This window comes from Meles meles, chromosome 12, assembly GCF_922984935.1.
Source record: "Meles meles chromosome 12, mMelMel3.1 paternal haplotype, whole genome shotgun sequence".
NCBI classification, from domain to species: domain Eukaryota; kingdom Metazoa; phylum Chordata; class Mammalia; order Carnivora; family Mustelidae; genus Meles; species Meles meles.
In genome coordinates, this window is record NC_060077.1 from 39,039,225 (window position 1) to 39,062,527 (window position 23,303).

A 23,303-nucleotide genomic window follows, 5' to 3' on the forward strand; every position below is an offset into this window, starting at 1 on the left:
TGGCTCCCTTTTAAGAGGTAAGCACACTGCAGGACAGGTCAGTTTAGTGGCTTGCCCAGGGTCATGTGGCTCTGTGTGCTGAAGCTGGGATTGGAAACCAGGACTTCTGGTTCCTTCCACACAGTGCTATGCTGCCTCAATTCTCTTGTTCCAGGTCTTGAATTGCTGTTTTCCTCTGCATTATGGGGAGACTGGCCAGATCTCTTATAATTTCCTCCTGATTTGGGATAGTTCATGTTCTTCCTAATCTCTCCCCATGTCCTGTTTGCTCAGGTTGTTGCTCGGCGGCTCCTTTCCCTGTGGTAGATGTGGGTGCTCTCTACCGTGTGCTTTTTGGCCAAGGAGCAGGAAAATGAATCCATGTTTTGTATTAAAATGTTGAAACCTGGGCAAAAAGTTTCACTGGGGGTGGTCAGATTTGTGAGTAAAACTTGGTATCGTTCCTTTAGAACATCAAATATATTTCGTAAAAAAGGAAACGTTTCCTATGGCCCTGAAAATAAAGCTGCTTTTTGAAGCAGTGCTTTATTTTTTGTGTTGGTTTAATTAGGAAGTAGCATTTTGTTGTGGGAACATAATCACAGAAGGGCCTTTGTTTTATACAAACCTTAAGACAATAGCTGCTTGTTTGCTGGGTTTTCTAAAACCTCATTAATTTGGATGTCTGTTGTTTTTTCCCTAAAATTTCTAAAATATGGACCAGAACTAGATTGAGGTTTTTTAATTGTGTCATCCAAATAGAAAGTGTTTGCTAAGCACATTGAGCATAGGGTAGTAAGAAAAGAGCAGGCAGATTTCACAGTCTTAAGACAGAAAATCTTGAAAGATTCTTAGAACAAGAATTGCATGTAAATTGGAGCTTCTCATTACAAGTGAGCGTTGGCTGTTCATTAGAAGAGGTCAGGCAGAGACCCTTCTTGGAAGCTGTGATAGGAATTACTATTACCATTTCCTTATATGTATTCAAAGTGATTCATTCCATTTCAATTTTCGGTTACTTTATACTGGTCTCAACCAATTTCAGATATTAAGTTTTTCTTGAATTTGTTTGGCAAAAAGAACAGATTGGGAGAAATCTTAAGCTCTTCGTTGTGATTTGGAAGTCAGCCACAGTAAATTCTTGTCCTTCAGACTTTCTTATCTTTTGCGCCTGTTGTCTGCAAAGCTGCTATTCTCATAGATAGGTCTTTCTTTTGTTTTCACATTTTATCTCATTCTATTGTTTTATACACAACTTCTCCAGTTATCTATGGCACAGCTACTGTGTAAGAAATCACAGCCAACCTTTATGACGTAAAACAACAGCATTCATTTTGTACCTACCCTGGTTTCAATGGGCCAAAATTTCAGGAAGGGCTCGACTGAGTGGGCGTAGGCCTAAGGTTTCAGTCCACGGTCAGGCCCTGGTGGGGATGGAGGTGGGACAACTATGAAAGGAAGTCTGGGCTGCTAGGGAGGTGCTGAGGCAGCTGGGGAGGGGGTTCTGGACAGCTGGAGAGGGGTACTGAGGTAGCTGGGAAGAGGGTGCTGGTACAGCCGGGGGCTGGCCAGTCTCTCCTTTCATGTGGTCTCAACACTTCTCTGGGAGGTCCCTCCACATGGACTGGTGTGGGCTTCCTCATAGAGTGGCAGCCTGGAGGCAGAGTGCCTATATGGCAGTTCAGAGCTCCAGCAGAGGGGTTCCAGAGAAAGTGGCAGAAGTTGTGTCCCCACATAGATCTGGCCTCCAGAGTCATGCAGCTTCACTTCTCTATGCTCTATGGGCCACCAGGTCACTGAGGTCAGCAGTAGAGGAAGTAGAGGAAATGGGAAGCAATGGTGGCCTCTCAGTGGGGGAGGGGTGAACAATTGGACACCTGCTGTAAAACCACCACTTCCTCATCCTTCTGAACATGGCTGCCTCTGAGGGGCTTCTCCTGTCAGCCTCCCACAGCTTATCCGTAGGTGCCTCACCTTTATTTTTAGGAATTCTAAAGAGCTAGGGGATCCAATGGGAATACAAATATTATACTTTAAGCTGTCCAGTGTTCATGACCGGTGAGCTGAATAAATTCAAATAACTGAGGCCAGGCTTCAAGAACTATGTGGAGTTTCAGTTTCTTCACAAGATTTACTTCTAAGCTTTCAGTGATAAAGCTTACTATCAATAGTTTACCAGTCAAACATAAATATTTTTCCAGTTAGCCCATTTTCGTTTTCCATCCCCTCCTCCCCTTTGTCTGTCTTGAATGGCAGAGTACTGGCCTTATGATGACCGTATACGTCTTACTCAACAGGGCCCCTTAGACGGGGCCTTGGGAAGGATTCTGAGAAATCAGCAAAGATAGTCTCAAGACCCTATCAAAATATACTTTGCTTGTCCCCAACTGTTTTGGCTTAAAAATAAAGTTGGTTTGTATATATATGGAAAGAAAGGGAGGTCTGTGCTGAAATCATTATTTCTTCCTGTTATACTGAAGCTAAAAAAAGATAAGTTTTAATTCCTGAAGAAATATTTCTTTGAAAAATACAGTTGCAGTTGGAATCCATTGTAAACCCCCCCCCCCTTTTTTTTTGGCCTTTTGCTTAACATTCTGCTCAAATTGCAATGTCATTATCTCTAGAAAGTCGTAACAAATAAAAGAGCAAAGTAGCCCATGAATACCTCGGCCATACCTCAAAAGAGCTCTTGTGTTTTTAAGGTTTTCAATTGACCTTTTCTCTATGCAGAAATGTCTTTTATTTTGATATAGAAGCAGAAATTTTTAAATAAAGGGAAAACATAAGAAAAAAGTTTTCATTAAAAAAAGTTTTTTTTAAAAATAGACTCCATGCCCAGCTTGGAGCCCAATGTGAGGCTTGAACACACAGCCATGAGATCAAAATCTGAGCTGAGCAGGAGTCTGACGCTCAACCAACTGAGGCACCCCCATAAGAGAAAAAAGTTTTTAAAAAACCACTTGTGGGGTGCCTGGATGGCTCCGTTGGTTAAGTGACAGCCTTAGGCTCAGGTCATGATCCTGGGGTCCCAGGATTGAGTCCGGCATCGGGTTCCCTGCTCAACAGGGAGTCTGCTTCTCCCTCTGACTTTCCCCCTCATGTGCTCTCTCTCTCTTTTTCTCTCTCATTCTCTCCCTCTCAAGTAAAATAAATAAAATCTTTAAAAACAAAACAAAAACAAAAATAAAGAACCACTTGTGGTTCCAATTACCAGGATTTACCTTTTGATCTAGTCCATCATATTTGAGAATACTGTACAGTTAGTTCATGATCTCTGCTTATTGGGTGCCAGGGTTTCAAGATTCCTTGATGAACAAGACAACGATGACATCCGGGGAAAGCCCTTAGCCCAGAGAAGTGTACAACAAACAGGAGCTTCCGTATACATGTTGGTTACTATCTCTGCTGCTACACCTGTTATGTGAGGCCGAGCCAGGCCCTCGGGGCTTCTGGTCTAGTGGCAGAAACAGGCAAGTAAGCAGACACATTTGGTCCAGTGTGTAGGTTGTGCAGGGTTAAGGATGCTTGGATAACACAGAGGAAGGGGCAGCTTAGGGACTCAGGGAGACAACCCAAATGAGAGTGAAGGAAGGGAGCAGGCAATGAGGAAATGTACATAGAGCAGCTAGGGGAAAACATGTTTACAGAGCTAAAATTGTACACCCAGTCCTGTAATAAATGTCTTCTTTAATTTTTTCTGTTGATTGATATACAGTTTACGCACTGTGAAATGCACCCATCTTAAGGGTATAGTTGGATGGGTTTTGATACAGAATCTCCCCCTGTGCCTCTTTGGGTCAGTGCTCCTCCAGCCCCTCCCCCTCCTGCCACCAGAGAAGCCAGGTTCTGAATGTTTCTCACTGTAGCTTTGCCTGTTACATAATATATAAATGGGAGTAAATGGTGTGTCGTTTTGTGTTTGGCTTCTTTTAGCCTCGTAGCTGTGAGATTCATCCACTGTTTCTCTTGTGAGTGGTTTGTTCTCTCTTGTGAGTGGTTCTTTAATTTCCGAGTGTTTTATTTCACGAATGTAACATTTGTTTATGCATCCTCTCATTATGTTGTTTGGGTTATTCCAGTTCTTTTTCTCAATGCCTATTAATTTATTGAGATATAATGACAGATAGCATTGTGTAAATTTGAGATGCACAACTCATTGGTTTGAGACATTCATGTATTGCAATATGGTTACTATAGTGACATTAGCTAACATTTCTATCATGTCATGTAATTATGCCTTTTTTGTGTTGAGAACAATTAAGATCTAGTCTGTTAGCAAGATTATTATACAGTATTGTGGACTAGAATCACTGTATTATGCATTAGATCCAAACCCATTTATCTACTAGTTGCCATCATTTTTGACGGTTATAAATCTACCATGAACATTCTTATGAAAATCTTTTTTTGGACATATATCTTTGTTTCTCTAGGTTTGGAATTGCATAGCCAAAAGATATGTCAATATTTAACTTTATAAGACATTGACAAACCACTGTCCAGCAAGAGTCTCTAGGCAAAAAGCTCTTCTCCCCAGAATCACTGTCTTATGCCACCTGCTGTCCAATATTTTAGAACCACTCTTTAATATCTTTATCCAGTTTTCTAGTTGTTTACTCCAGAAGGGCCAGGCCATACCAATTTCTTCTTCATGCCAGCATCTACATTCCTGTAACAACTTTTGATGGCAGAATAATAGGTCACCATCTGGGTACGTGATAATTTATTCAACCTGTTCCCGTTGTTGGACATGTCAGGTGTTTCCAATTTTATAAAATCAGGCTGCAACATGTATTTACATATTTTTGTGACCGCAGTGCTGATTATATTTTCATGTAGATTGCAAAAAATGGCATTATTGGGTCAAAGAGTTTAAACATCCTTTCATTGCGCCCTGGAGTGCCTTATTTTTTAAAAACTACTGTTCCGTTTACAGATTCACTAATAGTGAATCAAAGTTTGTGTTTCACAACCCCTCAGGAGCACAGAGATTAACATTTCCTTTCAGTTTTTGTTCTCTACCAATTGAGTACCTGAGCCTCTCTCGTTTATTTATTTATTCATTTGTTTGTGCACTGCAACATATATTTATTGACTAGCGTCACTATATCAGACATATATTTGGGAGTGCTGGGTTGAATTCAGATGCTTAAGTAATGCTTATTTGTTCTTGTCTATTATCTTCACATGGATAAATTATGTCATGATTATTAATCTCTATGGGAGCAGTCAAATTGCTTGTAACATGGTGGTGGCATTTTTTTAGACATTTGGATCTCAATGCAAGAGGCAGGATAGAATTTTCCTATTGTAACAAAAGAGAAAAAAAAAGAACTAACTCTAAATATCATTGTTTGAGAGGTGCCAAGAATAGCTCCGGCGCTTGAGGAAAATCACTAAAAATCCGATAGTGGTAGCTCACATCAATTTACAAAATTTTGTAAAGCGTTCTCCTACAAATATTATTTCACACTATACTTACAATGTGAGATAAGTGAAGAACATACTGATTCATATTCGCGTTATTCATTGTGAAAAATGCAGTGGAAGGTAGAGAAAATATTCTTTGGATTTGTCATTTGAATCCTGAGTTGTAGAAACCATCAAATTGAGTTTTATCATTCTGTAGATGGTAAGAAATTAAAAACTCATGAACTGGGGGGAGTGATTCTGGAAGTCTTACTCTAGAAGCATTGGTGGGATGACAAAGCCGTCACAGTGACAAAGGTAGAAACTCTAATGACTGGGATGACAGTCTAGATGCCCATACATTTCCTCAGACCTGGGAGCCCTTTAAAATATTTTTGCAGCTACTCGGAGGGCACTGACCTGCTCCGGCCTGCCCTTTATGCGCCATAAGGTACGGAAATGGAAGCTGGGAAAGCTGTGAGATCAAATTAAAACCTGCAAATTATTAGCTGGGGAGGCACAGCTGTCCAAACCCAGACATCCTGAGAAGTTTGGTGAAGACTTAAAACCACTCATGAGCCAGTGGGGGTGGTGTAGGCTTTCTTCGAGTAACCGATAACTACAAAAATAATGTGTAAATCAGCTTTCTTTGTCGCTGAAAAACCAATAGACTTTATTTTGCTGAGAAATTTTAGATTGACAGAAAAATGGCGTGGGGAGTACCAGGGTTCCCAAACATCCCCTCTAGAAAAGCTTTTGGTCAAACTTAGGCTGTCATCATATTTTTAAAAGCAAATCCTCAAGTGGCTGAACTAGTGCAGATTTCGTAGTTCCTGAGAACTTGCCCCCTGGTATTTGGAAGGTGACGGAGAATTGTCAGACTTAAAATTTAATATTTTTCTCTCTTCTCTAACATTTTCTTTTTTTTTTTTAATATTTTATTTATTTGACAGAGGGAAATCACAAGCAGGCAGAGAGAGAGGAGGAAGCAGGTTCCCTGTGGAGCAGAGAGCCCGATGCGGGGCTCGATCCCAGGACCCTGAGATCATGACCTGAGCCGAAGGCAGAGGCTTTAACCCACTGAGCCACCCAGGCGCCCCCTAACATTTTCTGGCATAATATCAGAGCATAGTTCCTTTGGTCTTCATAGGACACAAACACAAGAAAGCTAGTGAGATGACCATGGCCTCCGTTGAGATGGCCAACACTGAGAGTTATTTCTTGCTTTCAACCAGAATGACCCAGGGGGGCCAGACAGGAAGCTGCTGCCCAGGTGTCAGCTCCTGAGCCCCAGTGGGGAAGCATTCTGTTGAACTGTGGATCTCTGGATGAGACATCACTGGGATCTCCTTTTCCTTTTCAAACCCTAATGGTTTGGGGCTCAGGTTTTATACGTAGTAAACTACCGTCATGTCATACTGGAGCTCATGAGAAAAATGACAGAAATAGGGTCATGTAGGAAAGGGAAGACTCTAGACGTGCCCTTACGCTGTGTGTTTGACCTCCACATGGCTTCACTGGTTTCTCCAGAGTTCTCTCACTGGAGATACCGGACTCCCACTCACGTTCAATTTGGGAATCTCCATCTTCCACGAAAAGTTGAATCTTCATATGATCAAATTTTTTCCCCTATTTTCACATCCTTTTATTTCTCGAGGAACCATTTTTTGGGGTACAGTTCACTGGGATTAAGTACCTTCGCATTGTTGTACAACCATCCCCACTATTCACCTCTAGAACTTTCCCATCATCCCCAAATAAAACTTTGTGTACTAACTCCCTGTTCCTCCCACCCTTCCCCAGGCTGAATGAACCATACTTCTAATTTCAGTCTCTATGAATCTGACTACTTTAGGTAACCCATGTGGGTGGTATTTATAGTTATTTGTCCTTTGTATCTGGCTTATTTCTCTTAGCATCATGTCTGCAAGGTTCATCCATGCTGTAGAATGTATTAGAGTTTCATTCTTTTTTTAAGGCTGAGTAATATTCCATCATAGGGATATCCCAAAGTTTGTTTACCCATATATCCATTGATGGATATTTGGGTTGATTCCATCTCTTGGGTATTGTGATTTGTGCTCCTGTAGACATTGGTGTACTAGGATCTGTCTGAGTCCCTGCTTTCAATTTTTGTGGGCATATATTCAGAATTGGAATTATTGGCTCAAAAGGGAATCCTATGATTAATTATTTTAAATATTTTATTTATTTATTTGAGAGAGAGGCAGTGAGAGAGAGCATGAGCGAGGAGAAGGTCAGAGGGAGAAGCAGACTCCCTGTGGAGCTGGGAGCCCGATGCAGGATTCGATCCCGGGACTCCGGGATCATGACCTGAGCCGAAGGCAGTCGTCCAACCAACTGAGCCACACAGACGTCCCCTATGATTAATTTTTGAGGAGCCCCCATGCAGTCTTGCATAATGGCTGCACCCTTTTACATTCCTGTCACATCTCTCTCTTTTTTTTTAAGATTTTCTTTATTTATTTGACAGAGAGAGATCACAAGTAGGCAGAGAGGCAGGCAGAGAGAGAGAGGGGGGAAGCAGGCACGCTGCTGAGCAGAGAACCCAATGTGGGGCTCGATCCCAGGACCCTGAGATAATGACCTGAGCCGAAGGCAGTGGCTTAACCCACTGAGCCACCTAGGCGCGCCCTGTCACATCTTTTTAAGTAAACAAAAACCTTCCTGCATAAGACACTTATTTAGATAGTCTTAAAAAAAAAACAAGCTTTAAATGCGATGATTTAAATGTGATAACCATCAGTTCAGTGCCTGACACGTGACAGATGCTCAGCGAAGTTCGATGTTTCTAAAGGAAAATGAGAATCTTTAAATAGGACATAGACCAACTTCCCACATAAAGAACGAAGTCTTGCAAAAACAAACAAAAAAAAATGCTTTCTAATCTCTCTAGTGCTAGAACTATAAACGATTCAGCTAGATTTCATGAACAAAGGAAAGAAACACACAATTATTGTTTCTGGGAGTTGTAAATGTGTAACGAACAGGTTAATGTTTAATGCAGTTAGTCAAGTGCAGATTTGCACAGCTTTTCTGGATGGTATTGCCTGTTGGATTTGCGAGGCTTAATGATTAGGGGCCCCTTTTACTTTCATAGAGTGAGCTAAGGGAGGAGAAGAAGGCATATGGAGCTATAGGTACGAAAGCATCACTAGAGCGACTTGGGTATCATGGGCCAACAGGAGATCTAACAGATGAAACAGAAAGAAGCTGAGTTGAGAAGTTGAGAGCTGGAGAACTCTGCCTGGCCTCTTTGTGTTTTCTTTCTCACTCACATTTGAGCTTTTAGAAAACTCTTGAAGACCCACTTGTCCTTTTCTCTGCTTAGGTCTTGGTCTTCGCTATGTCAACATCAGCATCTTTCCTGATTTCCTGGCACCCACATCCAGTTGTGTGATCTTTTCATCCCTGCTGACCCTGCAGCTTCCTGGTTTAAGGTCCTCTCGTGGTCTATAAGTTTGAACACAGTGCAAGGACCCACGCCCTGCCGAGGCTTCCTCCCGCTGTCTACACTCAAGCCAGCCTGGCTTCCTGCCATTTCTACACCGCTCTGTGCTCTGGCCCTGCGGGGTCTTCACTCCCTGTCCTTCTGTCCCTTCTCCCTTTCCTCATCCGCCACATCACTGCTGTATTGATTGCATCTGTCACAGTCCCTGTTACAAAGCAGATGCTCAATCCATGTATATAATGAATGAACCGTAAGTGGAAAATTGTTAAGGCTCATTCCTCGCTCCCTTTCTCCTATCCTGATGGAGCATATCTCTGAGAATAAGATCTCTGCTTCTCTCCCCATCCCTCCTGCTCCCCAGGAGAGGAGCAGGCATTTTTCTACCTGGCTGAAGAGCTGACCATCTGCAGTCACATCTCTGTTCTTTTACTGAGCAGATAATTCTCAGGACACAGGTTCCTGGCCCACAGGCCAAGGTCATGGAGCAGGTGTGCACGCGTTTGTTCCGCCCATGACATAGAGGCTCTATGTCAGGCAGACCACTCATTTGAAGCCATGATGTCCATTTTTCCTTTTTTTTTTTTCTGGAATATTGCTAACTTCTTTCTTCAATCTCCATGACACATTTCTGAGCCTACTTCCACAGTCAGTAGGGAAAGAAAGGAAAGTTATTTATTGCCACCCCTGTTCCAACCTGACAAAGGGAAGACTGCATTTTGGGGAAAACCCTTGTATAATTTCAAAGGCTAAGATATTCATAGGTGAAAACCTGGTGGAGGTTAGGCATCAGAGGATAGGAAAGGTGCCTTTTGTATTTCTCAGATCTGAGAATGACCTCTGAAGGTATCTCACAAGCATGTTTATCTCATTCTGGGGGGGCTGGGCTGTTACGTGACACTTACAGGATGGGAAAGAAGGTAAACATGCTCACAAAGGGCATTGGTGATATCCCTGCTTGTGCTTTTGAGGTGGTTCCAACTAATCTTGCACAAAACTTAGCAATCATTCCAGAGCGCTCAGGGACATTGAGCGCCGGGAACAATTATGCGGAGACATAACATGGGGACAGGGAATGAAAACCAACCCCTTCCTCTTCAGTTTTGACTTCTTAAAAGTGGTTCGACCCTTTTCCATTGCAACACTGCTAGTGATCCTTAAATGGAAACTGTGACACGTGGGACAGCTTACTGGTCTGTCCTTTTTAAAATAGCTTTTCTAGGTGACGAGAAACAGAACTGCTTCTGGCAGGTGTTTTGAATATCCCTTTCCTGTCTTCAGATTGCTGGTTCTAGGTGCCTCTTCACTGTTCGGACAGGCTCCTGTGGCCGTGCGCTCCATTGGTTGGTGACCACCGTTAGTACTTTTGCTTTTCCTCAATGTCTACTTGAAGTGTCTGAGCTTGCTTCCAAAGTGGCCATTCCTGGTTTTCCGAGACACGAATCTTAAAAAATTTAAGGAAAGAAACCGAGTCGATTTAAATTTGTCACTACGGATAACCAGTTCTTTCTCTCCCAATGAAAAGAAAAAGCAAAAAGGAAAGAAGGTTGGGGGGCGGGGAGATTGGATTTTGACATGTTTATTTTGTATTTCTTTTTTTTTTTTTAAAGATTTTATTTATTTATTTTGACAGAAAGAGATCACAAGTAGGCAGAGAGGCAGTCAGAGAGAGAGAGAGAGGGAAGCAGGCTCCCTGCCGAGCAGAGAGCCTGATGTGGGACTGGATCCCAGGACCCTGAGATCATGACCTGAGCTGAAGGCAGCGGCTTAAACCACTGAGCCACCCAGGCGCCCTTATTTTCCATTTCTAATGACAACACCGAATTTAAAGAAAAACAAATCTAGTTTTATTCCAAAGTTCTTTTCTTGTTCACAAAGCTGTTTCCTTCTGTCTGTTAATTTTGTATGCTGGTCCTGAAACGAGGAGATAACAGTGAATAGTCAACTGAAATATGGTAGAAACGACATTTTAAGGTAATTGTCTGTAAGAGGCGTACCTAAAATGTACACTACGCGTATCCCTTGTGCCAAGGAGATTTCCTTGCCCCAAACTTTGCTTGTTACTTCACAAGATTATCAACTGAGTAGATGTTTGAGTGATGGATACTCTAAACTCAAAAGTGATTCATGTCTGTGGTAGTAGATGACCTTCTAGTAAATAATAACTTCTCTATTCTTGAGTAATAAATATTCAAATGATTATTTTGAATTTTATCTTCTAATAATGTCATAAGAAATAAAGCTTCAAAGCATAAATTCACTACTTTTATGGGGATAATTGAGAAATACTACTTATCAAATACACTTAACTCTTTTTTTTCTTTTTAAAGATTTTATTTATTTATTTGACAGAAAGAACAGGAGAGCATAGGCAGAGGGATCAGGAGAGGGAGAAGCGGTTTTCCCACTGAGCAGGGAGCCCAGTGTGGGGTTTGATCCCAGGATTCTTGAGATCGTGACCTGAGTCAAAGGCAGACGCTTAACTGACTAAGCCACCCGGGCGCTCCACACTTAAGTCTTTTTAAATGTCATTTGACATATAACCTAAAACTCTTTTATCTGAGAAAATCTCTTTTCCAGCACGTAAGAGGGAAAACATCCCTCCAGTCTATCACAGAGGCCATAATTGCTTGTATGAACGGAAAATTTCCAGAGGGGTTTTCCTGCGTGGTATCTGGGTCTCCCACAGATTATGGACCGAGGTCCAGCAGAGAAGGGTCAAGCTTTCTGTGGAGATGAGAGACTTGACTTCACCACCTACATTGGAAGTTAGCCCTCACCTTTGGAGAATTAGACTACCTGTGCTTGTCAGATGCCTGTGCCTGAGGTGGATTTAATATGGAAATTCCTGTCTGGATTCCTCTGTAGGAAGTGGTGTTTGATGTAAGTCTACTGTATTTAGGTGACACTGTTTATGTGCATTGCAGTGATCATTAACAAAGGCCACTTGGTGGAAAACCGTGATGAAGGTGGGTTTTGAAATGGCTGCGTCAGCGGCAGGTTTGGCAAGATCACAGTGACTGCAAGTCTAGTGAAAACCCTGCATCGTCAGCTTGTGTGCGGCCAACCTTAGATGGAGAGGAAAGGCAGCTGAGTCAACCATGCACACGCGTGTGCATGCACACACACACACACACGAGCAACAGAAATATCAGATTTCATTTGCGTAAATGTTTAATATTCTATATACTAACATAGAATCCCTAACTTTTTCTCTCTTGTGAGCCAGGACCTACTGATCCATGCACGGTTGGTGAATCAGAGCTTGTATCAATTTGCTAGGCCTACCGTAGCAAGTAATGGAGACTGGGTGGTTCACCCAACAGAAATTTATATACTCGGAGTTCTGGAGGCTACAAGTCCAAGGTCAACATGTTGGCAGGGTTGATTTCTTCTGGAATTAGCTTGATAGCTTATAGATGGCTTCTCACTGTGTCCCCACAGGGTCGCCCTTAGGTCTGTGTGCATCTTTGTCCCAATCTTCTTCTGAAGTCCCTGGTCGTGTTAGACTAGGGCTTACCTGCATGGCCTCATTTAACTTGAATGACATCTTGACCCTGTCTGCAGATAGAGTCACATTCTGAGGCAGTAGGGGTTAGGACTTTGACATATGAATTTGGGGGAGACACAATTCAGTCAAAAACATGGCTTCACTGAGGACAAACTATGTTTGGATGCTTCATGCATTCCTCTTCCTCTTTCATAGATTTACAGCTTGTAGTCCCTTTCTGGGTTTGTTTTTTGGTCTCCAATTTGGGGACCTTGAGGACTAGGGAGAGATTGTGAGAACAATGCCCAGCTTCACAGCCCAAGGCCTTGATCAAGATAAGAGTTAAACATTTCCTTCCTTGAAGAATTGTCCTGAAGTTTCCCCCTCATGGTTGTCCTTCCATGTAGTGTGATTTTCTCGTAGATGGCTAAGCTCCCAGTATGAAAGCTGACAAGAGTTTGAGGAAAATCCAAGAACACGGTATTGAAATAATGGAAAAACTGGGTTAGTGCCCACCCGTTGCCCCAGGCTGTAACGTGGCCCTTCCTTTTCCTTGCCTTCCATACCAGCAAAGCATGATGATTGAGTACGGACTGCTGGGCTCAAAGCCCTACAGTATACATTTTTAAAAAATATTTTATTTATTTATTTGACAGAGAGCAAGAGAGCAAGCAGGGGGAGCGACAGAGTGAGAGGGAGAAGCAGACTCCTCGTCGAGCAGGGAGCCAGATGTGGGGCTTGATCCCAGGACCCTAGAATCATGACCTGAGCCAAAGGCAGATCCTTAACTGACTGAGCCACCCAGAAATCCCTGTGGCTCTCACAGTACCTGTGAGATCCTGGGATTACATAACCTTTCCGTGCCTCAGTTTTCTCATCTGTAAAGTGGCAGAAATGTCAATATATACTTCATAACAAGAATTTAGTGATAGAATTAGAAAAGCCAATGAGTCTAAGAGGCATTAATAATTCTAATTAATTATTAACGAATTAACTTATTAATTTTATTAATAAATATTATTAATAATTCATTAAATATTATTGATTAATTAAGAATTCATTGTTGGCCATAGTACGTGCTCCATTGGCATTAGCTCTCATTCATTTTTGTTTCTTACACAACCTCCCATCCCCACCCCACCACCCCTGCTGGCTCATCCCAGCCTCTCCCAACAGAAACTCCAGAGTTAGTTGGAACAGCTGCCACTGCATTTGTTTAGATGAACCCAGCGTGCAAGTGAACATACATGTCTTTTATTTGGGTATCACAAAAAGGAAGTTCAGCAACCTTAGGTATATGTGGACTTGTGGGGGCCAGTGCTCTTATTGGGACCTGTGACTCAGTAGTTTGTCTCTCAATTTCTCTATACATCAGTTTCCAAATAGGTAATAAGCACAACAGTCATTTGAAACTCAAGGAGTTGTTTGGGATTAAATGAGATGATACGCATAAAGTTCTTAACATGCATGAAGTCATCCTGTTAGTTCTTTCCATTTTAAATGTGAAACTGGAAAACAGAAGGGAAATACATTTCATTTCAACTGTCTTTGTGAATTTCCTTTCCTTCTATCCCTCTCTAATGGGCTGCCCCATCATGCTGTCTGACTGGACAACTCCATTTTTTAAAAAAAATATTTATTTATTTGAGAGAGAGAGAGCACGCACAAGTGGAGGGAGGGGTAAAGGGGGAGGGAGAGAATCTCAAGTAGATTCCCTGCTGAGCTTGGAGTCCCACGTGGGGCTTAGTCCTACCACCCCAAGATCATGACCAGAGCTGAAATCAAGAGTCAGATGCATAACCGACTCAGCCAGCCAGGCACTCCTGGGCACCTCCATTTTTTAGAGTCTTGTGAAATGGTAAATATTTTCAGATAAACAGGAAGTTGAAGCTGAGAACTTTGGATTCTGGAAATGATATATGACTTTTTATTTAAATGTCTGCAGGAGAGCTACATGAAATGGAATCTGCATGTTTTCTGCAGCTCCAGAGAATGGAATTTATGAGGCACCTTGAGAATCAATTCAGGGAAAGATCCCCTAACAGAGGAAATTTCCATAAAACAAAAGGACTATCTTAAGAGCAAGTGAATTTCCTGTCACTGGAATGTTCCAAGAGGGGCTGGTTGGTGGACAGATGATTCCTTCTTCGTGCTGAATTTGGGGCTACGCAGCAAAAAGAGTCCCTTCCAAATGCAAGATTTACCTGGCTAGTGCTCATTTACATCCCATTTTCCCCTGTATGCAAGCTCTGCACTTTCTAACTTTTTATTTCTTTCTAAATGAACAGTTTTTAATCTTTCAGAACAGTTTTTAATGTTTACAGAAAAACGAGTGTGTAGTATGGAATCCCATACACCCCTCACTCTTCTGCATCCATTCCCCTTCTTAGTCACATCTTGCATTAGTGTAAAATATTTGTTTCAACTGATGAGCTGATGTGGATATGTTGTTACTAATTAAGTCCCACATTTACAGTGTTTCACTCTTTGTGTTGCACATTCTATGGGTTTTAACAAATGTTTAATAACAGGTGTCCACAATTACATATCTTACAGAGTAGCTTCACTGCCCTAAGAATCCTCTGTGGCCCCCTAGAGGTCATCTGTCCTTCCCCCTCAACCCTTGGCAACTACTGATCTTTTTCTGTCTCTGTATTTTTACCTTATCCAGCATGCCATATTTGGGGGATTATATTGTATGTAGCCTTTTTGGATTGGCCCTTTCACTTAGCAACATGCGTTTAAATTTCCTCTATATCTTTTCATAGTGTGAGAACTTCTTTTTATCACTGAATAATATGTTAGTGGACAGTGTAGCACACTTTGTTCATCCATTCGCCTTTGGAAATTTTCCATTCATTTAGGTAAGTACCGAGCAGTGCAGTTGCTGGGTTGTACGGTAAGAATATGGTTAGCTTTTATAGAAACTGACAAACCACATTCTAAAGCAGCTTTACCATTTTGCGTTCCTGTCAGCGATTCATGGGAGTTCCTGTTGTTCCACATCCTTGTCGGCTTTCTGTATTGTTCATGTTTTGGATTGACGTCATTCAAATAGGCACACACGTAGTGGACTGACTTTTTTCTCTCATATTCAGATGTGTTATTTCCAAATTACTATAAGAAACACACTTGAGCTACCGCTGGTGTAATGTGATGTTGCTACGGTCATTCAGGATCCTGATGACACCGGAAACAAGACAACAAGCACTTATGTTAATATTACTACTGTTCACGATGATTGTCATAACACACATTTATTCGTGAAAGTATTTTTTTGAGTTTATTTGGAAAAGTGATGCTTCCAGGGGAACATTCACAAGACCTATCTCTGATCAACATTTATATGGAATTACATCCAAAAGTGTGAGGAGACGTTGGCGATCATCTGATCGGTCTCTCAAGAGGCTATTATTTTCAAGCGGTTCTACTGATTCTTGATTGACATTTCTTACTATCCTTGTTTTAGGTCTTTCAAGTCGCCTACGTCATCATTAAAGCTGCTAATGCACCTCGACCTGGGAACTGGATTTTGGAACGTTCTCTGGACGGCACCACGTTCAGCCCCTGGCAGTATTATGCAGTTAGTGACACGGAGTGTTTGACTCGTTACAACATCACTCCGAGGCGGGGGCCGCCCACCTACAGGGCTGATGATGAAGTGATCTGCACCTCTTACTATTCTCGCCTGGTGCCCCTCGAGCATGGAGAGGTACTGTGCCCACTGCAGCGATGTCGCGTTTTTCTCCAGAGCCCTCACCTCCGATGTAAAGATAGCCGTTGTAAGAGCCAATATCAGACATTCCAGGTTGATCTCTCTGAGTACAGATTACAGAGACCTTTAACTATCTAGCTGTGTTCAAGGTATTGACGGGAGTCTCCTGATGATTGATGTTGTAACCCGTACATTTCACCTTATTGATTTCTTCCTTTCAAGAAGAGCCCTTAGTCTTCCGTCTGCCATGACTCCATAACTCTGTCAGATCCTCTTAAAGCACCTTCCCCATGACACCAGGCCAAGCACATTTGTTGAAATATTAGAGAGCGAAAATGCCTCTAAAAGATGTAGTTTCTAGTTTTCTCTGTGACATTCTCCTGTTGGAGGTGCTAAGGATTGGAGATGGCTTGTGTAATACTCCAGCTCAGTGTTCATCATGCCCAGAGTGGAATTCACACTTCATATAGGGTGGCTCAGTTGGTTAAGCGACTGCCTTTAGCTCAGGTCATGATTCCAGAGTCCTGGATCGAGTCCTGCATCGGGCTCCCAGCTCCATGAGGAGTCTGCTTCTCCCTCTGACTGTCTCCCGTCTCATGCTCTCTCTCTCTCTCAAATAAATAAATAAAATCTTAAAAAAAAAAAAGGCAGAGTATAATAAAAAAAAAAAACAAGTTATTCTTTTTTGTGAATAGAGGAAGCAGGATAGGGGGGTGCGGGGAAGGGCAGACTGAGAGAGAATCTTAATCAGGGCAGAGCCCAGTGAGGGACTCGATCTCATGATCCTGAGATCATGACTTGAGCCAAAATCAAGAGTCAGATGCTTAAGTAACTGAGCCTCCTAGGCGCCCCCAAAGAACAAGCCATTCTTTAGTAGCTTCTGGTTTGATGAGATAAAACTACAAATCCTCTCCTGAGGACTCTTCACAGCAGGAATTCTGCAGCAAGCCTGCATTGTTTCAAGAGCCGAGATTAAGAGAGTGGGTATACAAAGCTTTCTGGCACCTTCTCTCACTCTGTCCAGTCTGTTCTGGGCATTTAGAATTTGTTTTATAGGAGTAATAGCCTAATGATGCATGTTGAAATACCTTTCACCCTGGGAGAAGTGGTCCTGTTAAGTTTTCTTCTGAGCTGCCATCTCTGAGCTGCCAGGAGGCATAACTTCAAATTAATTGAAGATGTTTTGTGATCACGGTGTTCACTCGTAGTACTTAACAAATGTTGGGTTTCTACGGGAATCTAGTTGTTCGGTTTGATTTTGGGGTAGTATCAGTAAAAGATTATGTCCTGAAGTTAAGCAATCAGGGCTATATTTTTGCATGCTTAAAATGGACATTTATTCGTTTTGGTGTCTTTATCACTAGATTCACACATCCCTAATCAACGGCAGACCAAGCGCTGATGATCTTTCACCCAAGCTGTTGGAGTTTACTTCCGCCCGATACATTCGCCTTCGCTTACAGCGCATTAGAACCCTCAATGCAGATCTCATGACCCTCAGCCACCGTGATCCTAAAGACCTTGATCCTATTGTTACAAGACGGGTGAGTCTATGGCAGGGCTCCTGCCCATTGTGACAGGTTTATTTTGTTTAAGGAACACAGACTTTTCTTTTTGATTGGCTTTGTTCTCTCAGGTTGGCCTTTCCCCCCCTCATTTCACTGAAGATCCTTATATATGCTTTGTTTAACATGCCACCTTTCTCAACTAGGGGGTGGTTCTGACATTGCGTCCTTGCCCTCCCCACCCCCTTCCATAATGCCATTCTGTAGCGAATGCTGTGGTATTGCTCCTTACACTCTGGTCTGACTCCACATCTGAATTTTAGCAAGTAAGCTGTTGTTTTTGCCTAAAAGGAAATTTCAAAGTTTGAGTTATAATGGTACATTCAAAAAGATGTACTGATTTTAAGTGTATAGTAAATATACAAGGCTTATGTGGACAAATATTTTCAAATCCCTTGGATAAACTAGGAGTGGAATTACTGAGTTATAGTGTAGCTGTGTGTTTAATATTGAAGAATTTGTGAAGCCGTATGGAAAGTTTTACCATTTTGTAGTCCAGCAACGGGTGAGAGTGCTGTTGTATGACAGATTGTCAGAGATTTGGGTTGTCAACCCATTTTCATTTTTTTAAAAGATTTTATTTATTTATTTGACAAAGATCACAAGTAGGCAGAGAGGCAGGCAGAGAGAGAGAATGGGAAGCAGTGTTCCCACTGAGCAGAGAGCCAGATGTGGGGCTCGATCCCAGGACCCTGAGACCATGACCAGAGCTGAAGGCAGAGGCTCAACCCACTGAACCACCCAGGCACCCCTCAACCCATTTTCAGATCAGCCATTCTCATATGCATATGGGGACAGTTCCTTGTGAGGCTAATTTGCATTTCCCTGATGACAGGCGTGAGCCCGTGCTTATCGGTATTTGATCAAATATTTTTGTCCATACTTCATCTGGGTAATTTTGTCTCCTTATTACAGAGCTATAGAAGACTTCTATATAATTTGTGTACAAGTCCTTTATCAGATCTCCACATTGCAAATATCGTCTGTGTCTGGAGTTTGCTTTTTCACTTTCCCATGACGTTTGAGAGGTTTTGATTTTAATGAAGTCCCATATATTGTTTTTCTTAAATACTTCATGTTTTCTGTATCTTTTCTGAAAACCACTTTTTAATTCCAGGTTTGCAAAGATGTTATCCTAGGCTTCTGTCCGGTAGCTTTATAGTTTTAGCTTTTACATCGATTGTCTTTCAAATTAATTTTTGTGTTTGGTGTGAGGTAGAGGTCAAGGCTCTTCATTTCCCTGTACATGCCTGCACCTGTACAGGTGCAGTATTGTCTTTATGCCAATAACAAACGTTCTCAACTGCTGTAGTGTTTTAGACGTAAGCCTTGAAGTCAGGGACTAAAATAGCCCAACTGAGGTCTTTTTCGATATCTTTGGCTATTCTAGATTCATTTTGTCTCCTTATAAATTTTAGAATGGGTTTGTTAATTTCTGCCTCCCCACCAAAAATCCTGCTAAGATTTTCATTGAGATTCCACTGGATTGATAGATCAGTTTGAGAAGGACTTCAGAAGACATTTAGATAATATTGGATCCTCTAATCCGTGAACATCCTGCATCCCTCCACCTGTCTTGGTCCTCTGTAGTTCCTCTTGGCAGTGTTTCGTTATTTGTTTATTTGTACCTCTATTATTCAGTTTATTCTTAATACACATTTTTGTCTGTTAGCCTTAATAGATTGCTTCCTAAATTTTATTTTGTTTCTCCATTGCTAATGAATAAAAATGCAGCCCATTTTTGTTGATTGATTTTGCATATTTTGCTAAATTGTTAAAGTCACAGATTATTTCTAGTAGGTTTTTGTTTGTTTGTTTGTTTTAGATTTTCCCAAGTACACAATAATATCATCTACAAATAATGAGAATGTGGCTTTACCGTGTACTCTTTCTGTCTTTGATTTCTTTTTTCTTGCATTATTGAACCAGATGGGACCTCCCATAGATGTGGAATGGAAATGATGAGAGCAGATTACAAGAGAAAAGCACTTAATCTTTCACTGCTAGCTCTCAGGTTTTCATGGATTCCCTTTATTAGGGCTGAAGAGATTCTTTTACTGGCTTGCCAGGTTTTTTTTAAATGAGTGGTGGCAAACATGTCTGTAACATGTTTTTGGTGAATTTATTGAAATGATCAAATGATTTTTTTCTCCTTTATCCTGTTAATATGATGATTTACATTTACTGATCTTCCGATGTTGAACTAACTTTGCATTTTGAGGGAAAATTCTACTTGGTCATGAGTTGTTATCCTTTGTATAAAGTACTATATTCATTTGTAGAGGGCCGCATTCAGTGTTTTTTATGGGTTTTGAATATGACTGGCTGGTATGAGGTGCAGCCGAGTTCAGAATTTCTTTTAGATTCATTTTGTTTCTGTTGATAAGCTCATTGGGGCACTTTTTTTGTTTAAAACCAACACAAGGATTTTTGTGCATGAAGTATAATTTAAAAGGTGTATCAAATTATTTTTTCGGTTACCCAGAACAGCTGAGCTATATGTTGGAGAGCCCAACATTTTCTTTGAACTGAAATAAAAGAGGCCTTAATTTCTGTTTGTCACTTTCTTTTTCCTTAGTATTACTATTCAATCAAAGACATTTCTGTTGGAGGAATGTGTATTTGTTATGGACATGCCAGTAGCTGCCCCTGGGATGAAACTACAAAGGTGAGTTCCAGTATTTTACAGTTTATCAAAACTTTAAAAGACGAGTTATAGCTACAGTGTTTGCCTTACTGTTTTTTTTTCTTTACTCAAGTCAGATGTTGAAAGGTATGAAATCATGCTGCAAAAAAAAATTTTCAGGTAATTTAACTGGTTTCATTTTTTTTGAACAAATTTATTCCACTTTCTTTGGAAGATACATTTCTTTTGTTTGTTTGTTTTTTCCTCATTTGTCCAGCCCAAAGATTTTTTTTCCTCATGATAAACATACTCTAATCTCTATCACTATTTGACCTATCTTCCCTTCTGCACACCCCTCCCCTCTGATAACCATCAGTTTGTTATCTATGACTGAGTCTGTTTCTTGGTGTGCCTCTGCCTCTCTTTCTTCTTAAATTCTACATAGAAGCGAGATCATATGGTATTTGTCATTGTTGATGGCTGACTTACTCTCTAGCTCTATCCATGTTGCAAATGGCAAGATTTCATTCTTTTTTATGGCTGAGTAATATTCCATTGTATAGAAGATAGCACTTCTTCATTCATCTATTGACGGTCACTTGGGCTGCATTCATAGTTTGTCTATCGTAAATAATGCTACAATAAACATAGGGTACGAGTACCCCCTTTGAATTAGCATTTTTATATTTATTGGGTAAATACCCAGTAGTGTATTTGCTGGATCATAGTGTAGTTCTATTTTTGGTTTTTCGAGGAACCTCCACACTGTTTTCCACAGTGTCTACACCGATGTACATTCCCACCAGGAGTGTAGGTGTAACTTCTTCTCCTTTCTCTATATCCTCATCCCTTGTATTGTTGATTTTAGTCATTCTAACAGGTGTAAAGCAATACCGCATTGTAGCTTTGATTTGCATTTCCCTGATGATGAGTAATGTTGAGCATCTTTTCATTTGTCTGTAAGCCATCTGGATGTCTTCTTTGGAAAGATATCTTTTTTGGTCTTCTGCCCATTTTTAATTGGATTATTTGTTTTTGGTGTTGAGTTGGATCAGTTCTTCATGTATTTTGGATGCTAACTCTTTCTTGGGTGTGTCATTTGCAAATGTCTTCTCCCATTCAATAGGTTGCCTTTTAGTTTTGTTGATGGCTTCCTTTGCTGTGCAGAAACTTTTTATTTTGATGTAGTTCCAATAGTTGATTTTTGCTTTTATTTCCCTTGCCTCAGAAGACATATCTAGAAAAATGTTGCCATTGCCCATGTCAGAGAAATTACTGCCTGTGTTCTCTTCAAGAATTTTTATGGTTTCAGGTCTCACATTGGGTCTTCAATCCATTTTGAGTTTATTTCTGTGTATGGTAAAAGAAAGTGGTCCAGTTTCACTCTTTTGCATGTAACTGTCCAGTTTTCCCAACATCATTTATTGAAGATACTTTTTTCTCCTTGTATATTCATTCCTCCTTTGTCAATGCTTAATTCACCATATAACTCTAGGTTTATTTCTTGGTTTTCTATTCTATTACATTGATCTATATGTCTGTTTTTTATGCCAGTACCACACTGTTTAAATTACTACCACTTTGTAATATAACTTGAAATCTGGAATTGCGATACCTCCAATTTTATTTTTCATTTTCCAGATTGCTTTGGCTATTTGAGGTCTTTTATGGTTCCATACAAATTGTAGGATTGTTTGTTCTAATTCTGTGAAAAATGCTGTTGGTGAGGGATTACATTAAATCTCTAGATTTATTTGAGTAGTACAAGCATTTTAACAACATTTGTTCTTCTAATCCACCAGTGTGGAATTTCTTTCCATTTTTTTGTGTCATCTTGAATTTCTTTCAATGGTGTTTTATTGTTTTTGGAGGACAGTTCTCTCACCTCTTTGGGTAAGTTTACTCCTAGATGTTTTATTGTTTTTGGTGTAATTGTAAATGGGATGACTTTCTTAATTTCCTTTGCTGCTGCTTCATTATTAGCTCATAGCAATGCAACAGATTTCTGTAGGTTAATTTTGCATCCTACAACATTACTGAATTCATTTATTAGTTCTAGTAGTTTTTTGGTGGAGTCTTTGGGGTTTCCATATATAGTAACATGCCTTCCTTCTTCCTAACCAGTTTCGATGCCTTTTATTTATTTTTTTCGTTTGGGTGATATATTTCTAATTAAATATATACTATGAATTTTTTTGTTGTAAAATACAGGTAACATGAAATTTACCATTTTAACCATTTTCACATATACAGTTCCATGTATGATCTTTGAAGCTCTTTTCTGTATAAGACTGTCAAGCAAAAACCATGCAGTTACAATTTATATAATTTATGCTTATTTTTTTTTAAAAAGAATGGTTCCTCTCCTCCCATTATGTCCCTTTTCCATGTTTGTGGTACTAAATCAAGAGAAAATCAATTTTACCCATTTTAGCATAATACTAAGTGAATAATGTGACGCCCTCTTTCCTCTTAAACAACTTATATGAAGCGACTTGGTATCCCCCCCAACCCCCCCCCCCCCACTGCCAGCCTTGTAATTCATTGACTCTCAAACAGGATTATCCTCTATTGAGGCTGAAAATGAAGCAGAGCAACAAAGTGTTTAGGAAGTGCTTATAAACCCTGAAAACCTGTGCATCTTATTTGGAAAACTTTTTGTTCATGAACGCATTTCATTTTTAGTTCTGCTTTATTCTCTCTCACTTCTGTTCGTAACTGGGCCACGTGTATATATTTTCCTCCAATGATGAATGCCTCCATGCGCTGTTGGAGTCATGTCCTCAGGGTTACCGCCATGCTGGATATGTGACCGTGATCAGTTCTGTTACAAATAAAGTTACAAAAATTATGCAGGTTAATTTCCAGATGTCATTTTGTATCTCCCATTTCTAGAAACTACAGTGTCAGTGTGAGCATAACACCTGTGGAGAGAGCTGCAGCCGGTGTTGCCCGGGGTACCACCAGCAGCCCTGGCGGCCCGGCACCGTTTCCGCCGGGAACACGTGCGAAAGTAGGTCTACTGAGAATGGAAGGATGTAGTGTTTTTC

General features: G+C 40.8%; 1 protein-coding gene across 1 annotated transcript in view; it reads left to right on the forward strand.

Moving 5' to 3' along the window:
• LAMA1 (laminin subunit alpha 1) overlaps positions 1-23,303 on the forward strand; it is a 157,883-nt gene that overhangs the window by 38,380 nt on the left and 96,200 nt on the right. The window contains exons 4-7 of the mRNA XM_046025502.1: positions 15,817-16,059; positions 17,427-17,606; positions 20,206-20,295; positions 23,149-23,266. Of these exons, the coding sequence (XP_045881458.1) occupies positions 15,817-16,059; positions 17,427-17,606; positions 20,206-20,295; positions 23,149-23,266 (631 nt within the window). The remainder of the gene's footprint in view (positions 1-15,816; positions 16,060-17,426; positions 17,607-20,205; positions 20,296-23,148; positions 23,267-23,303) is intronic.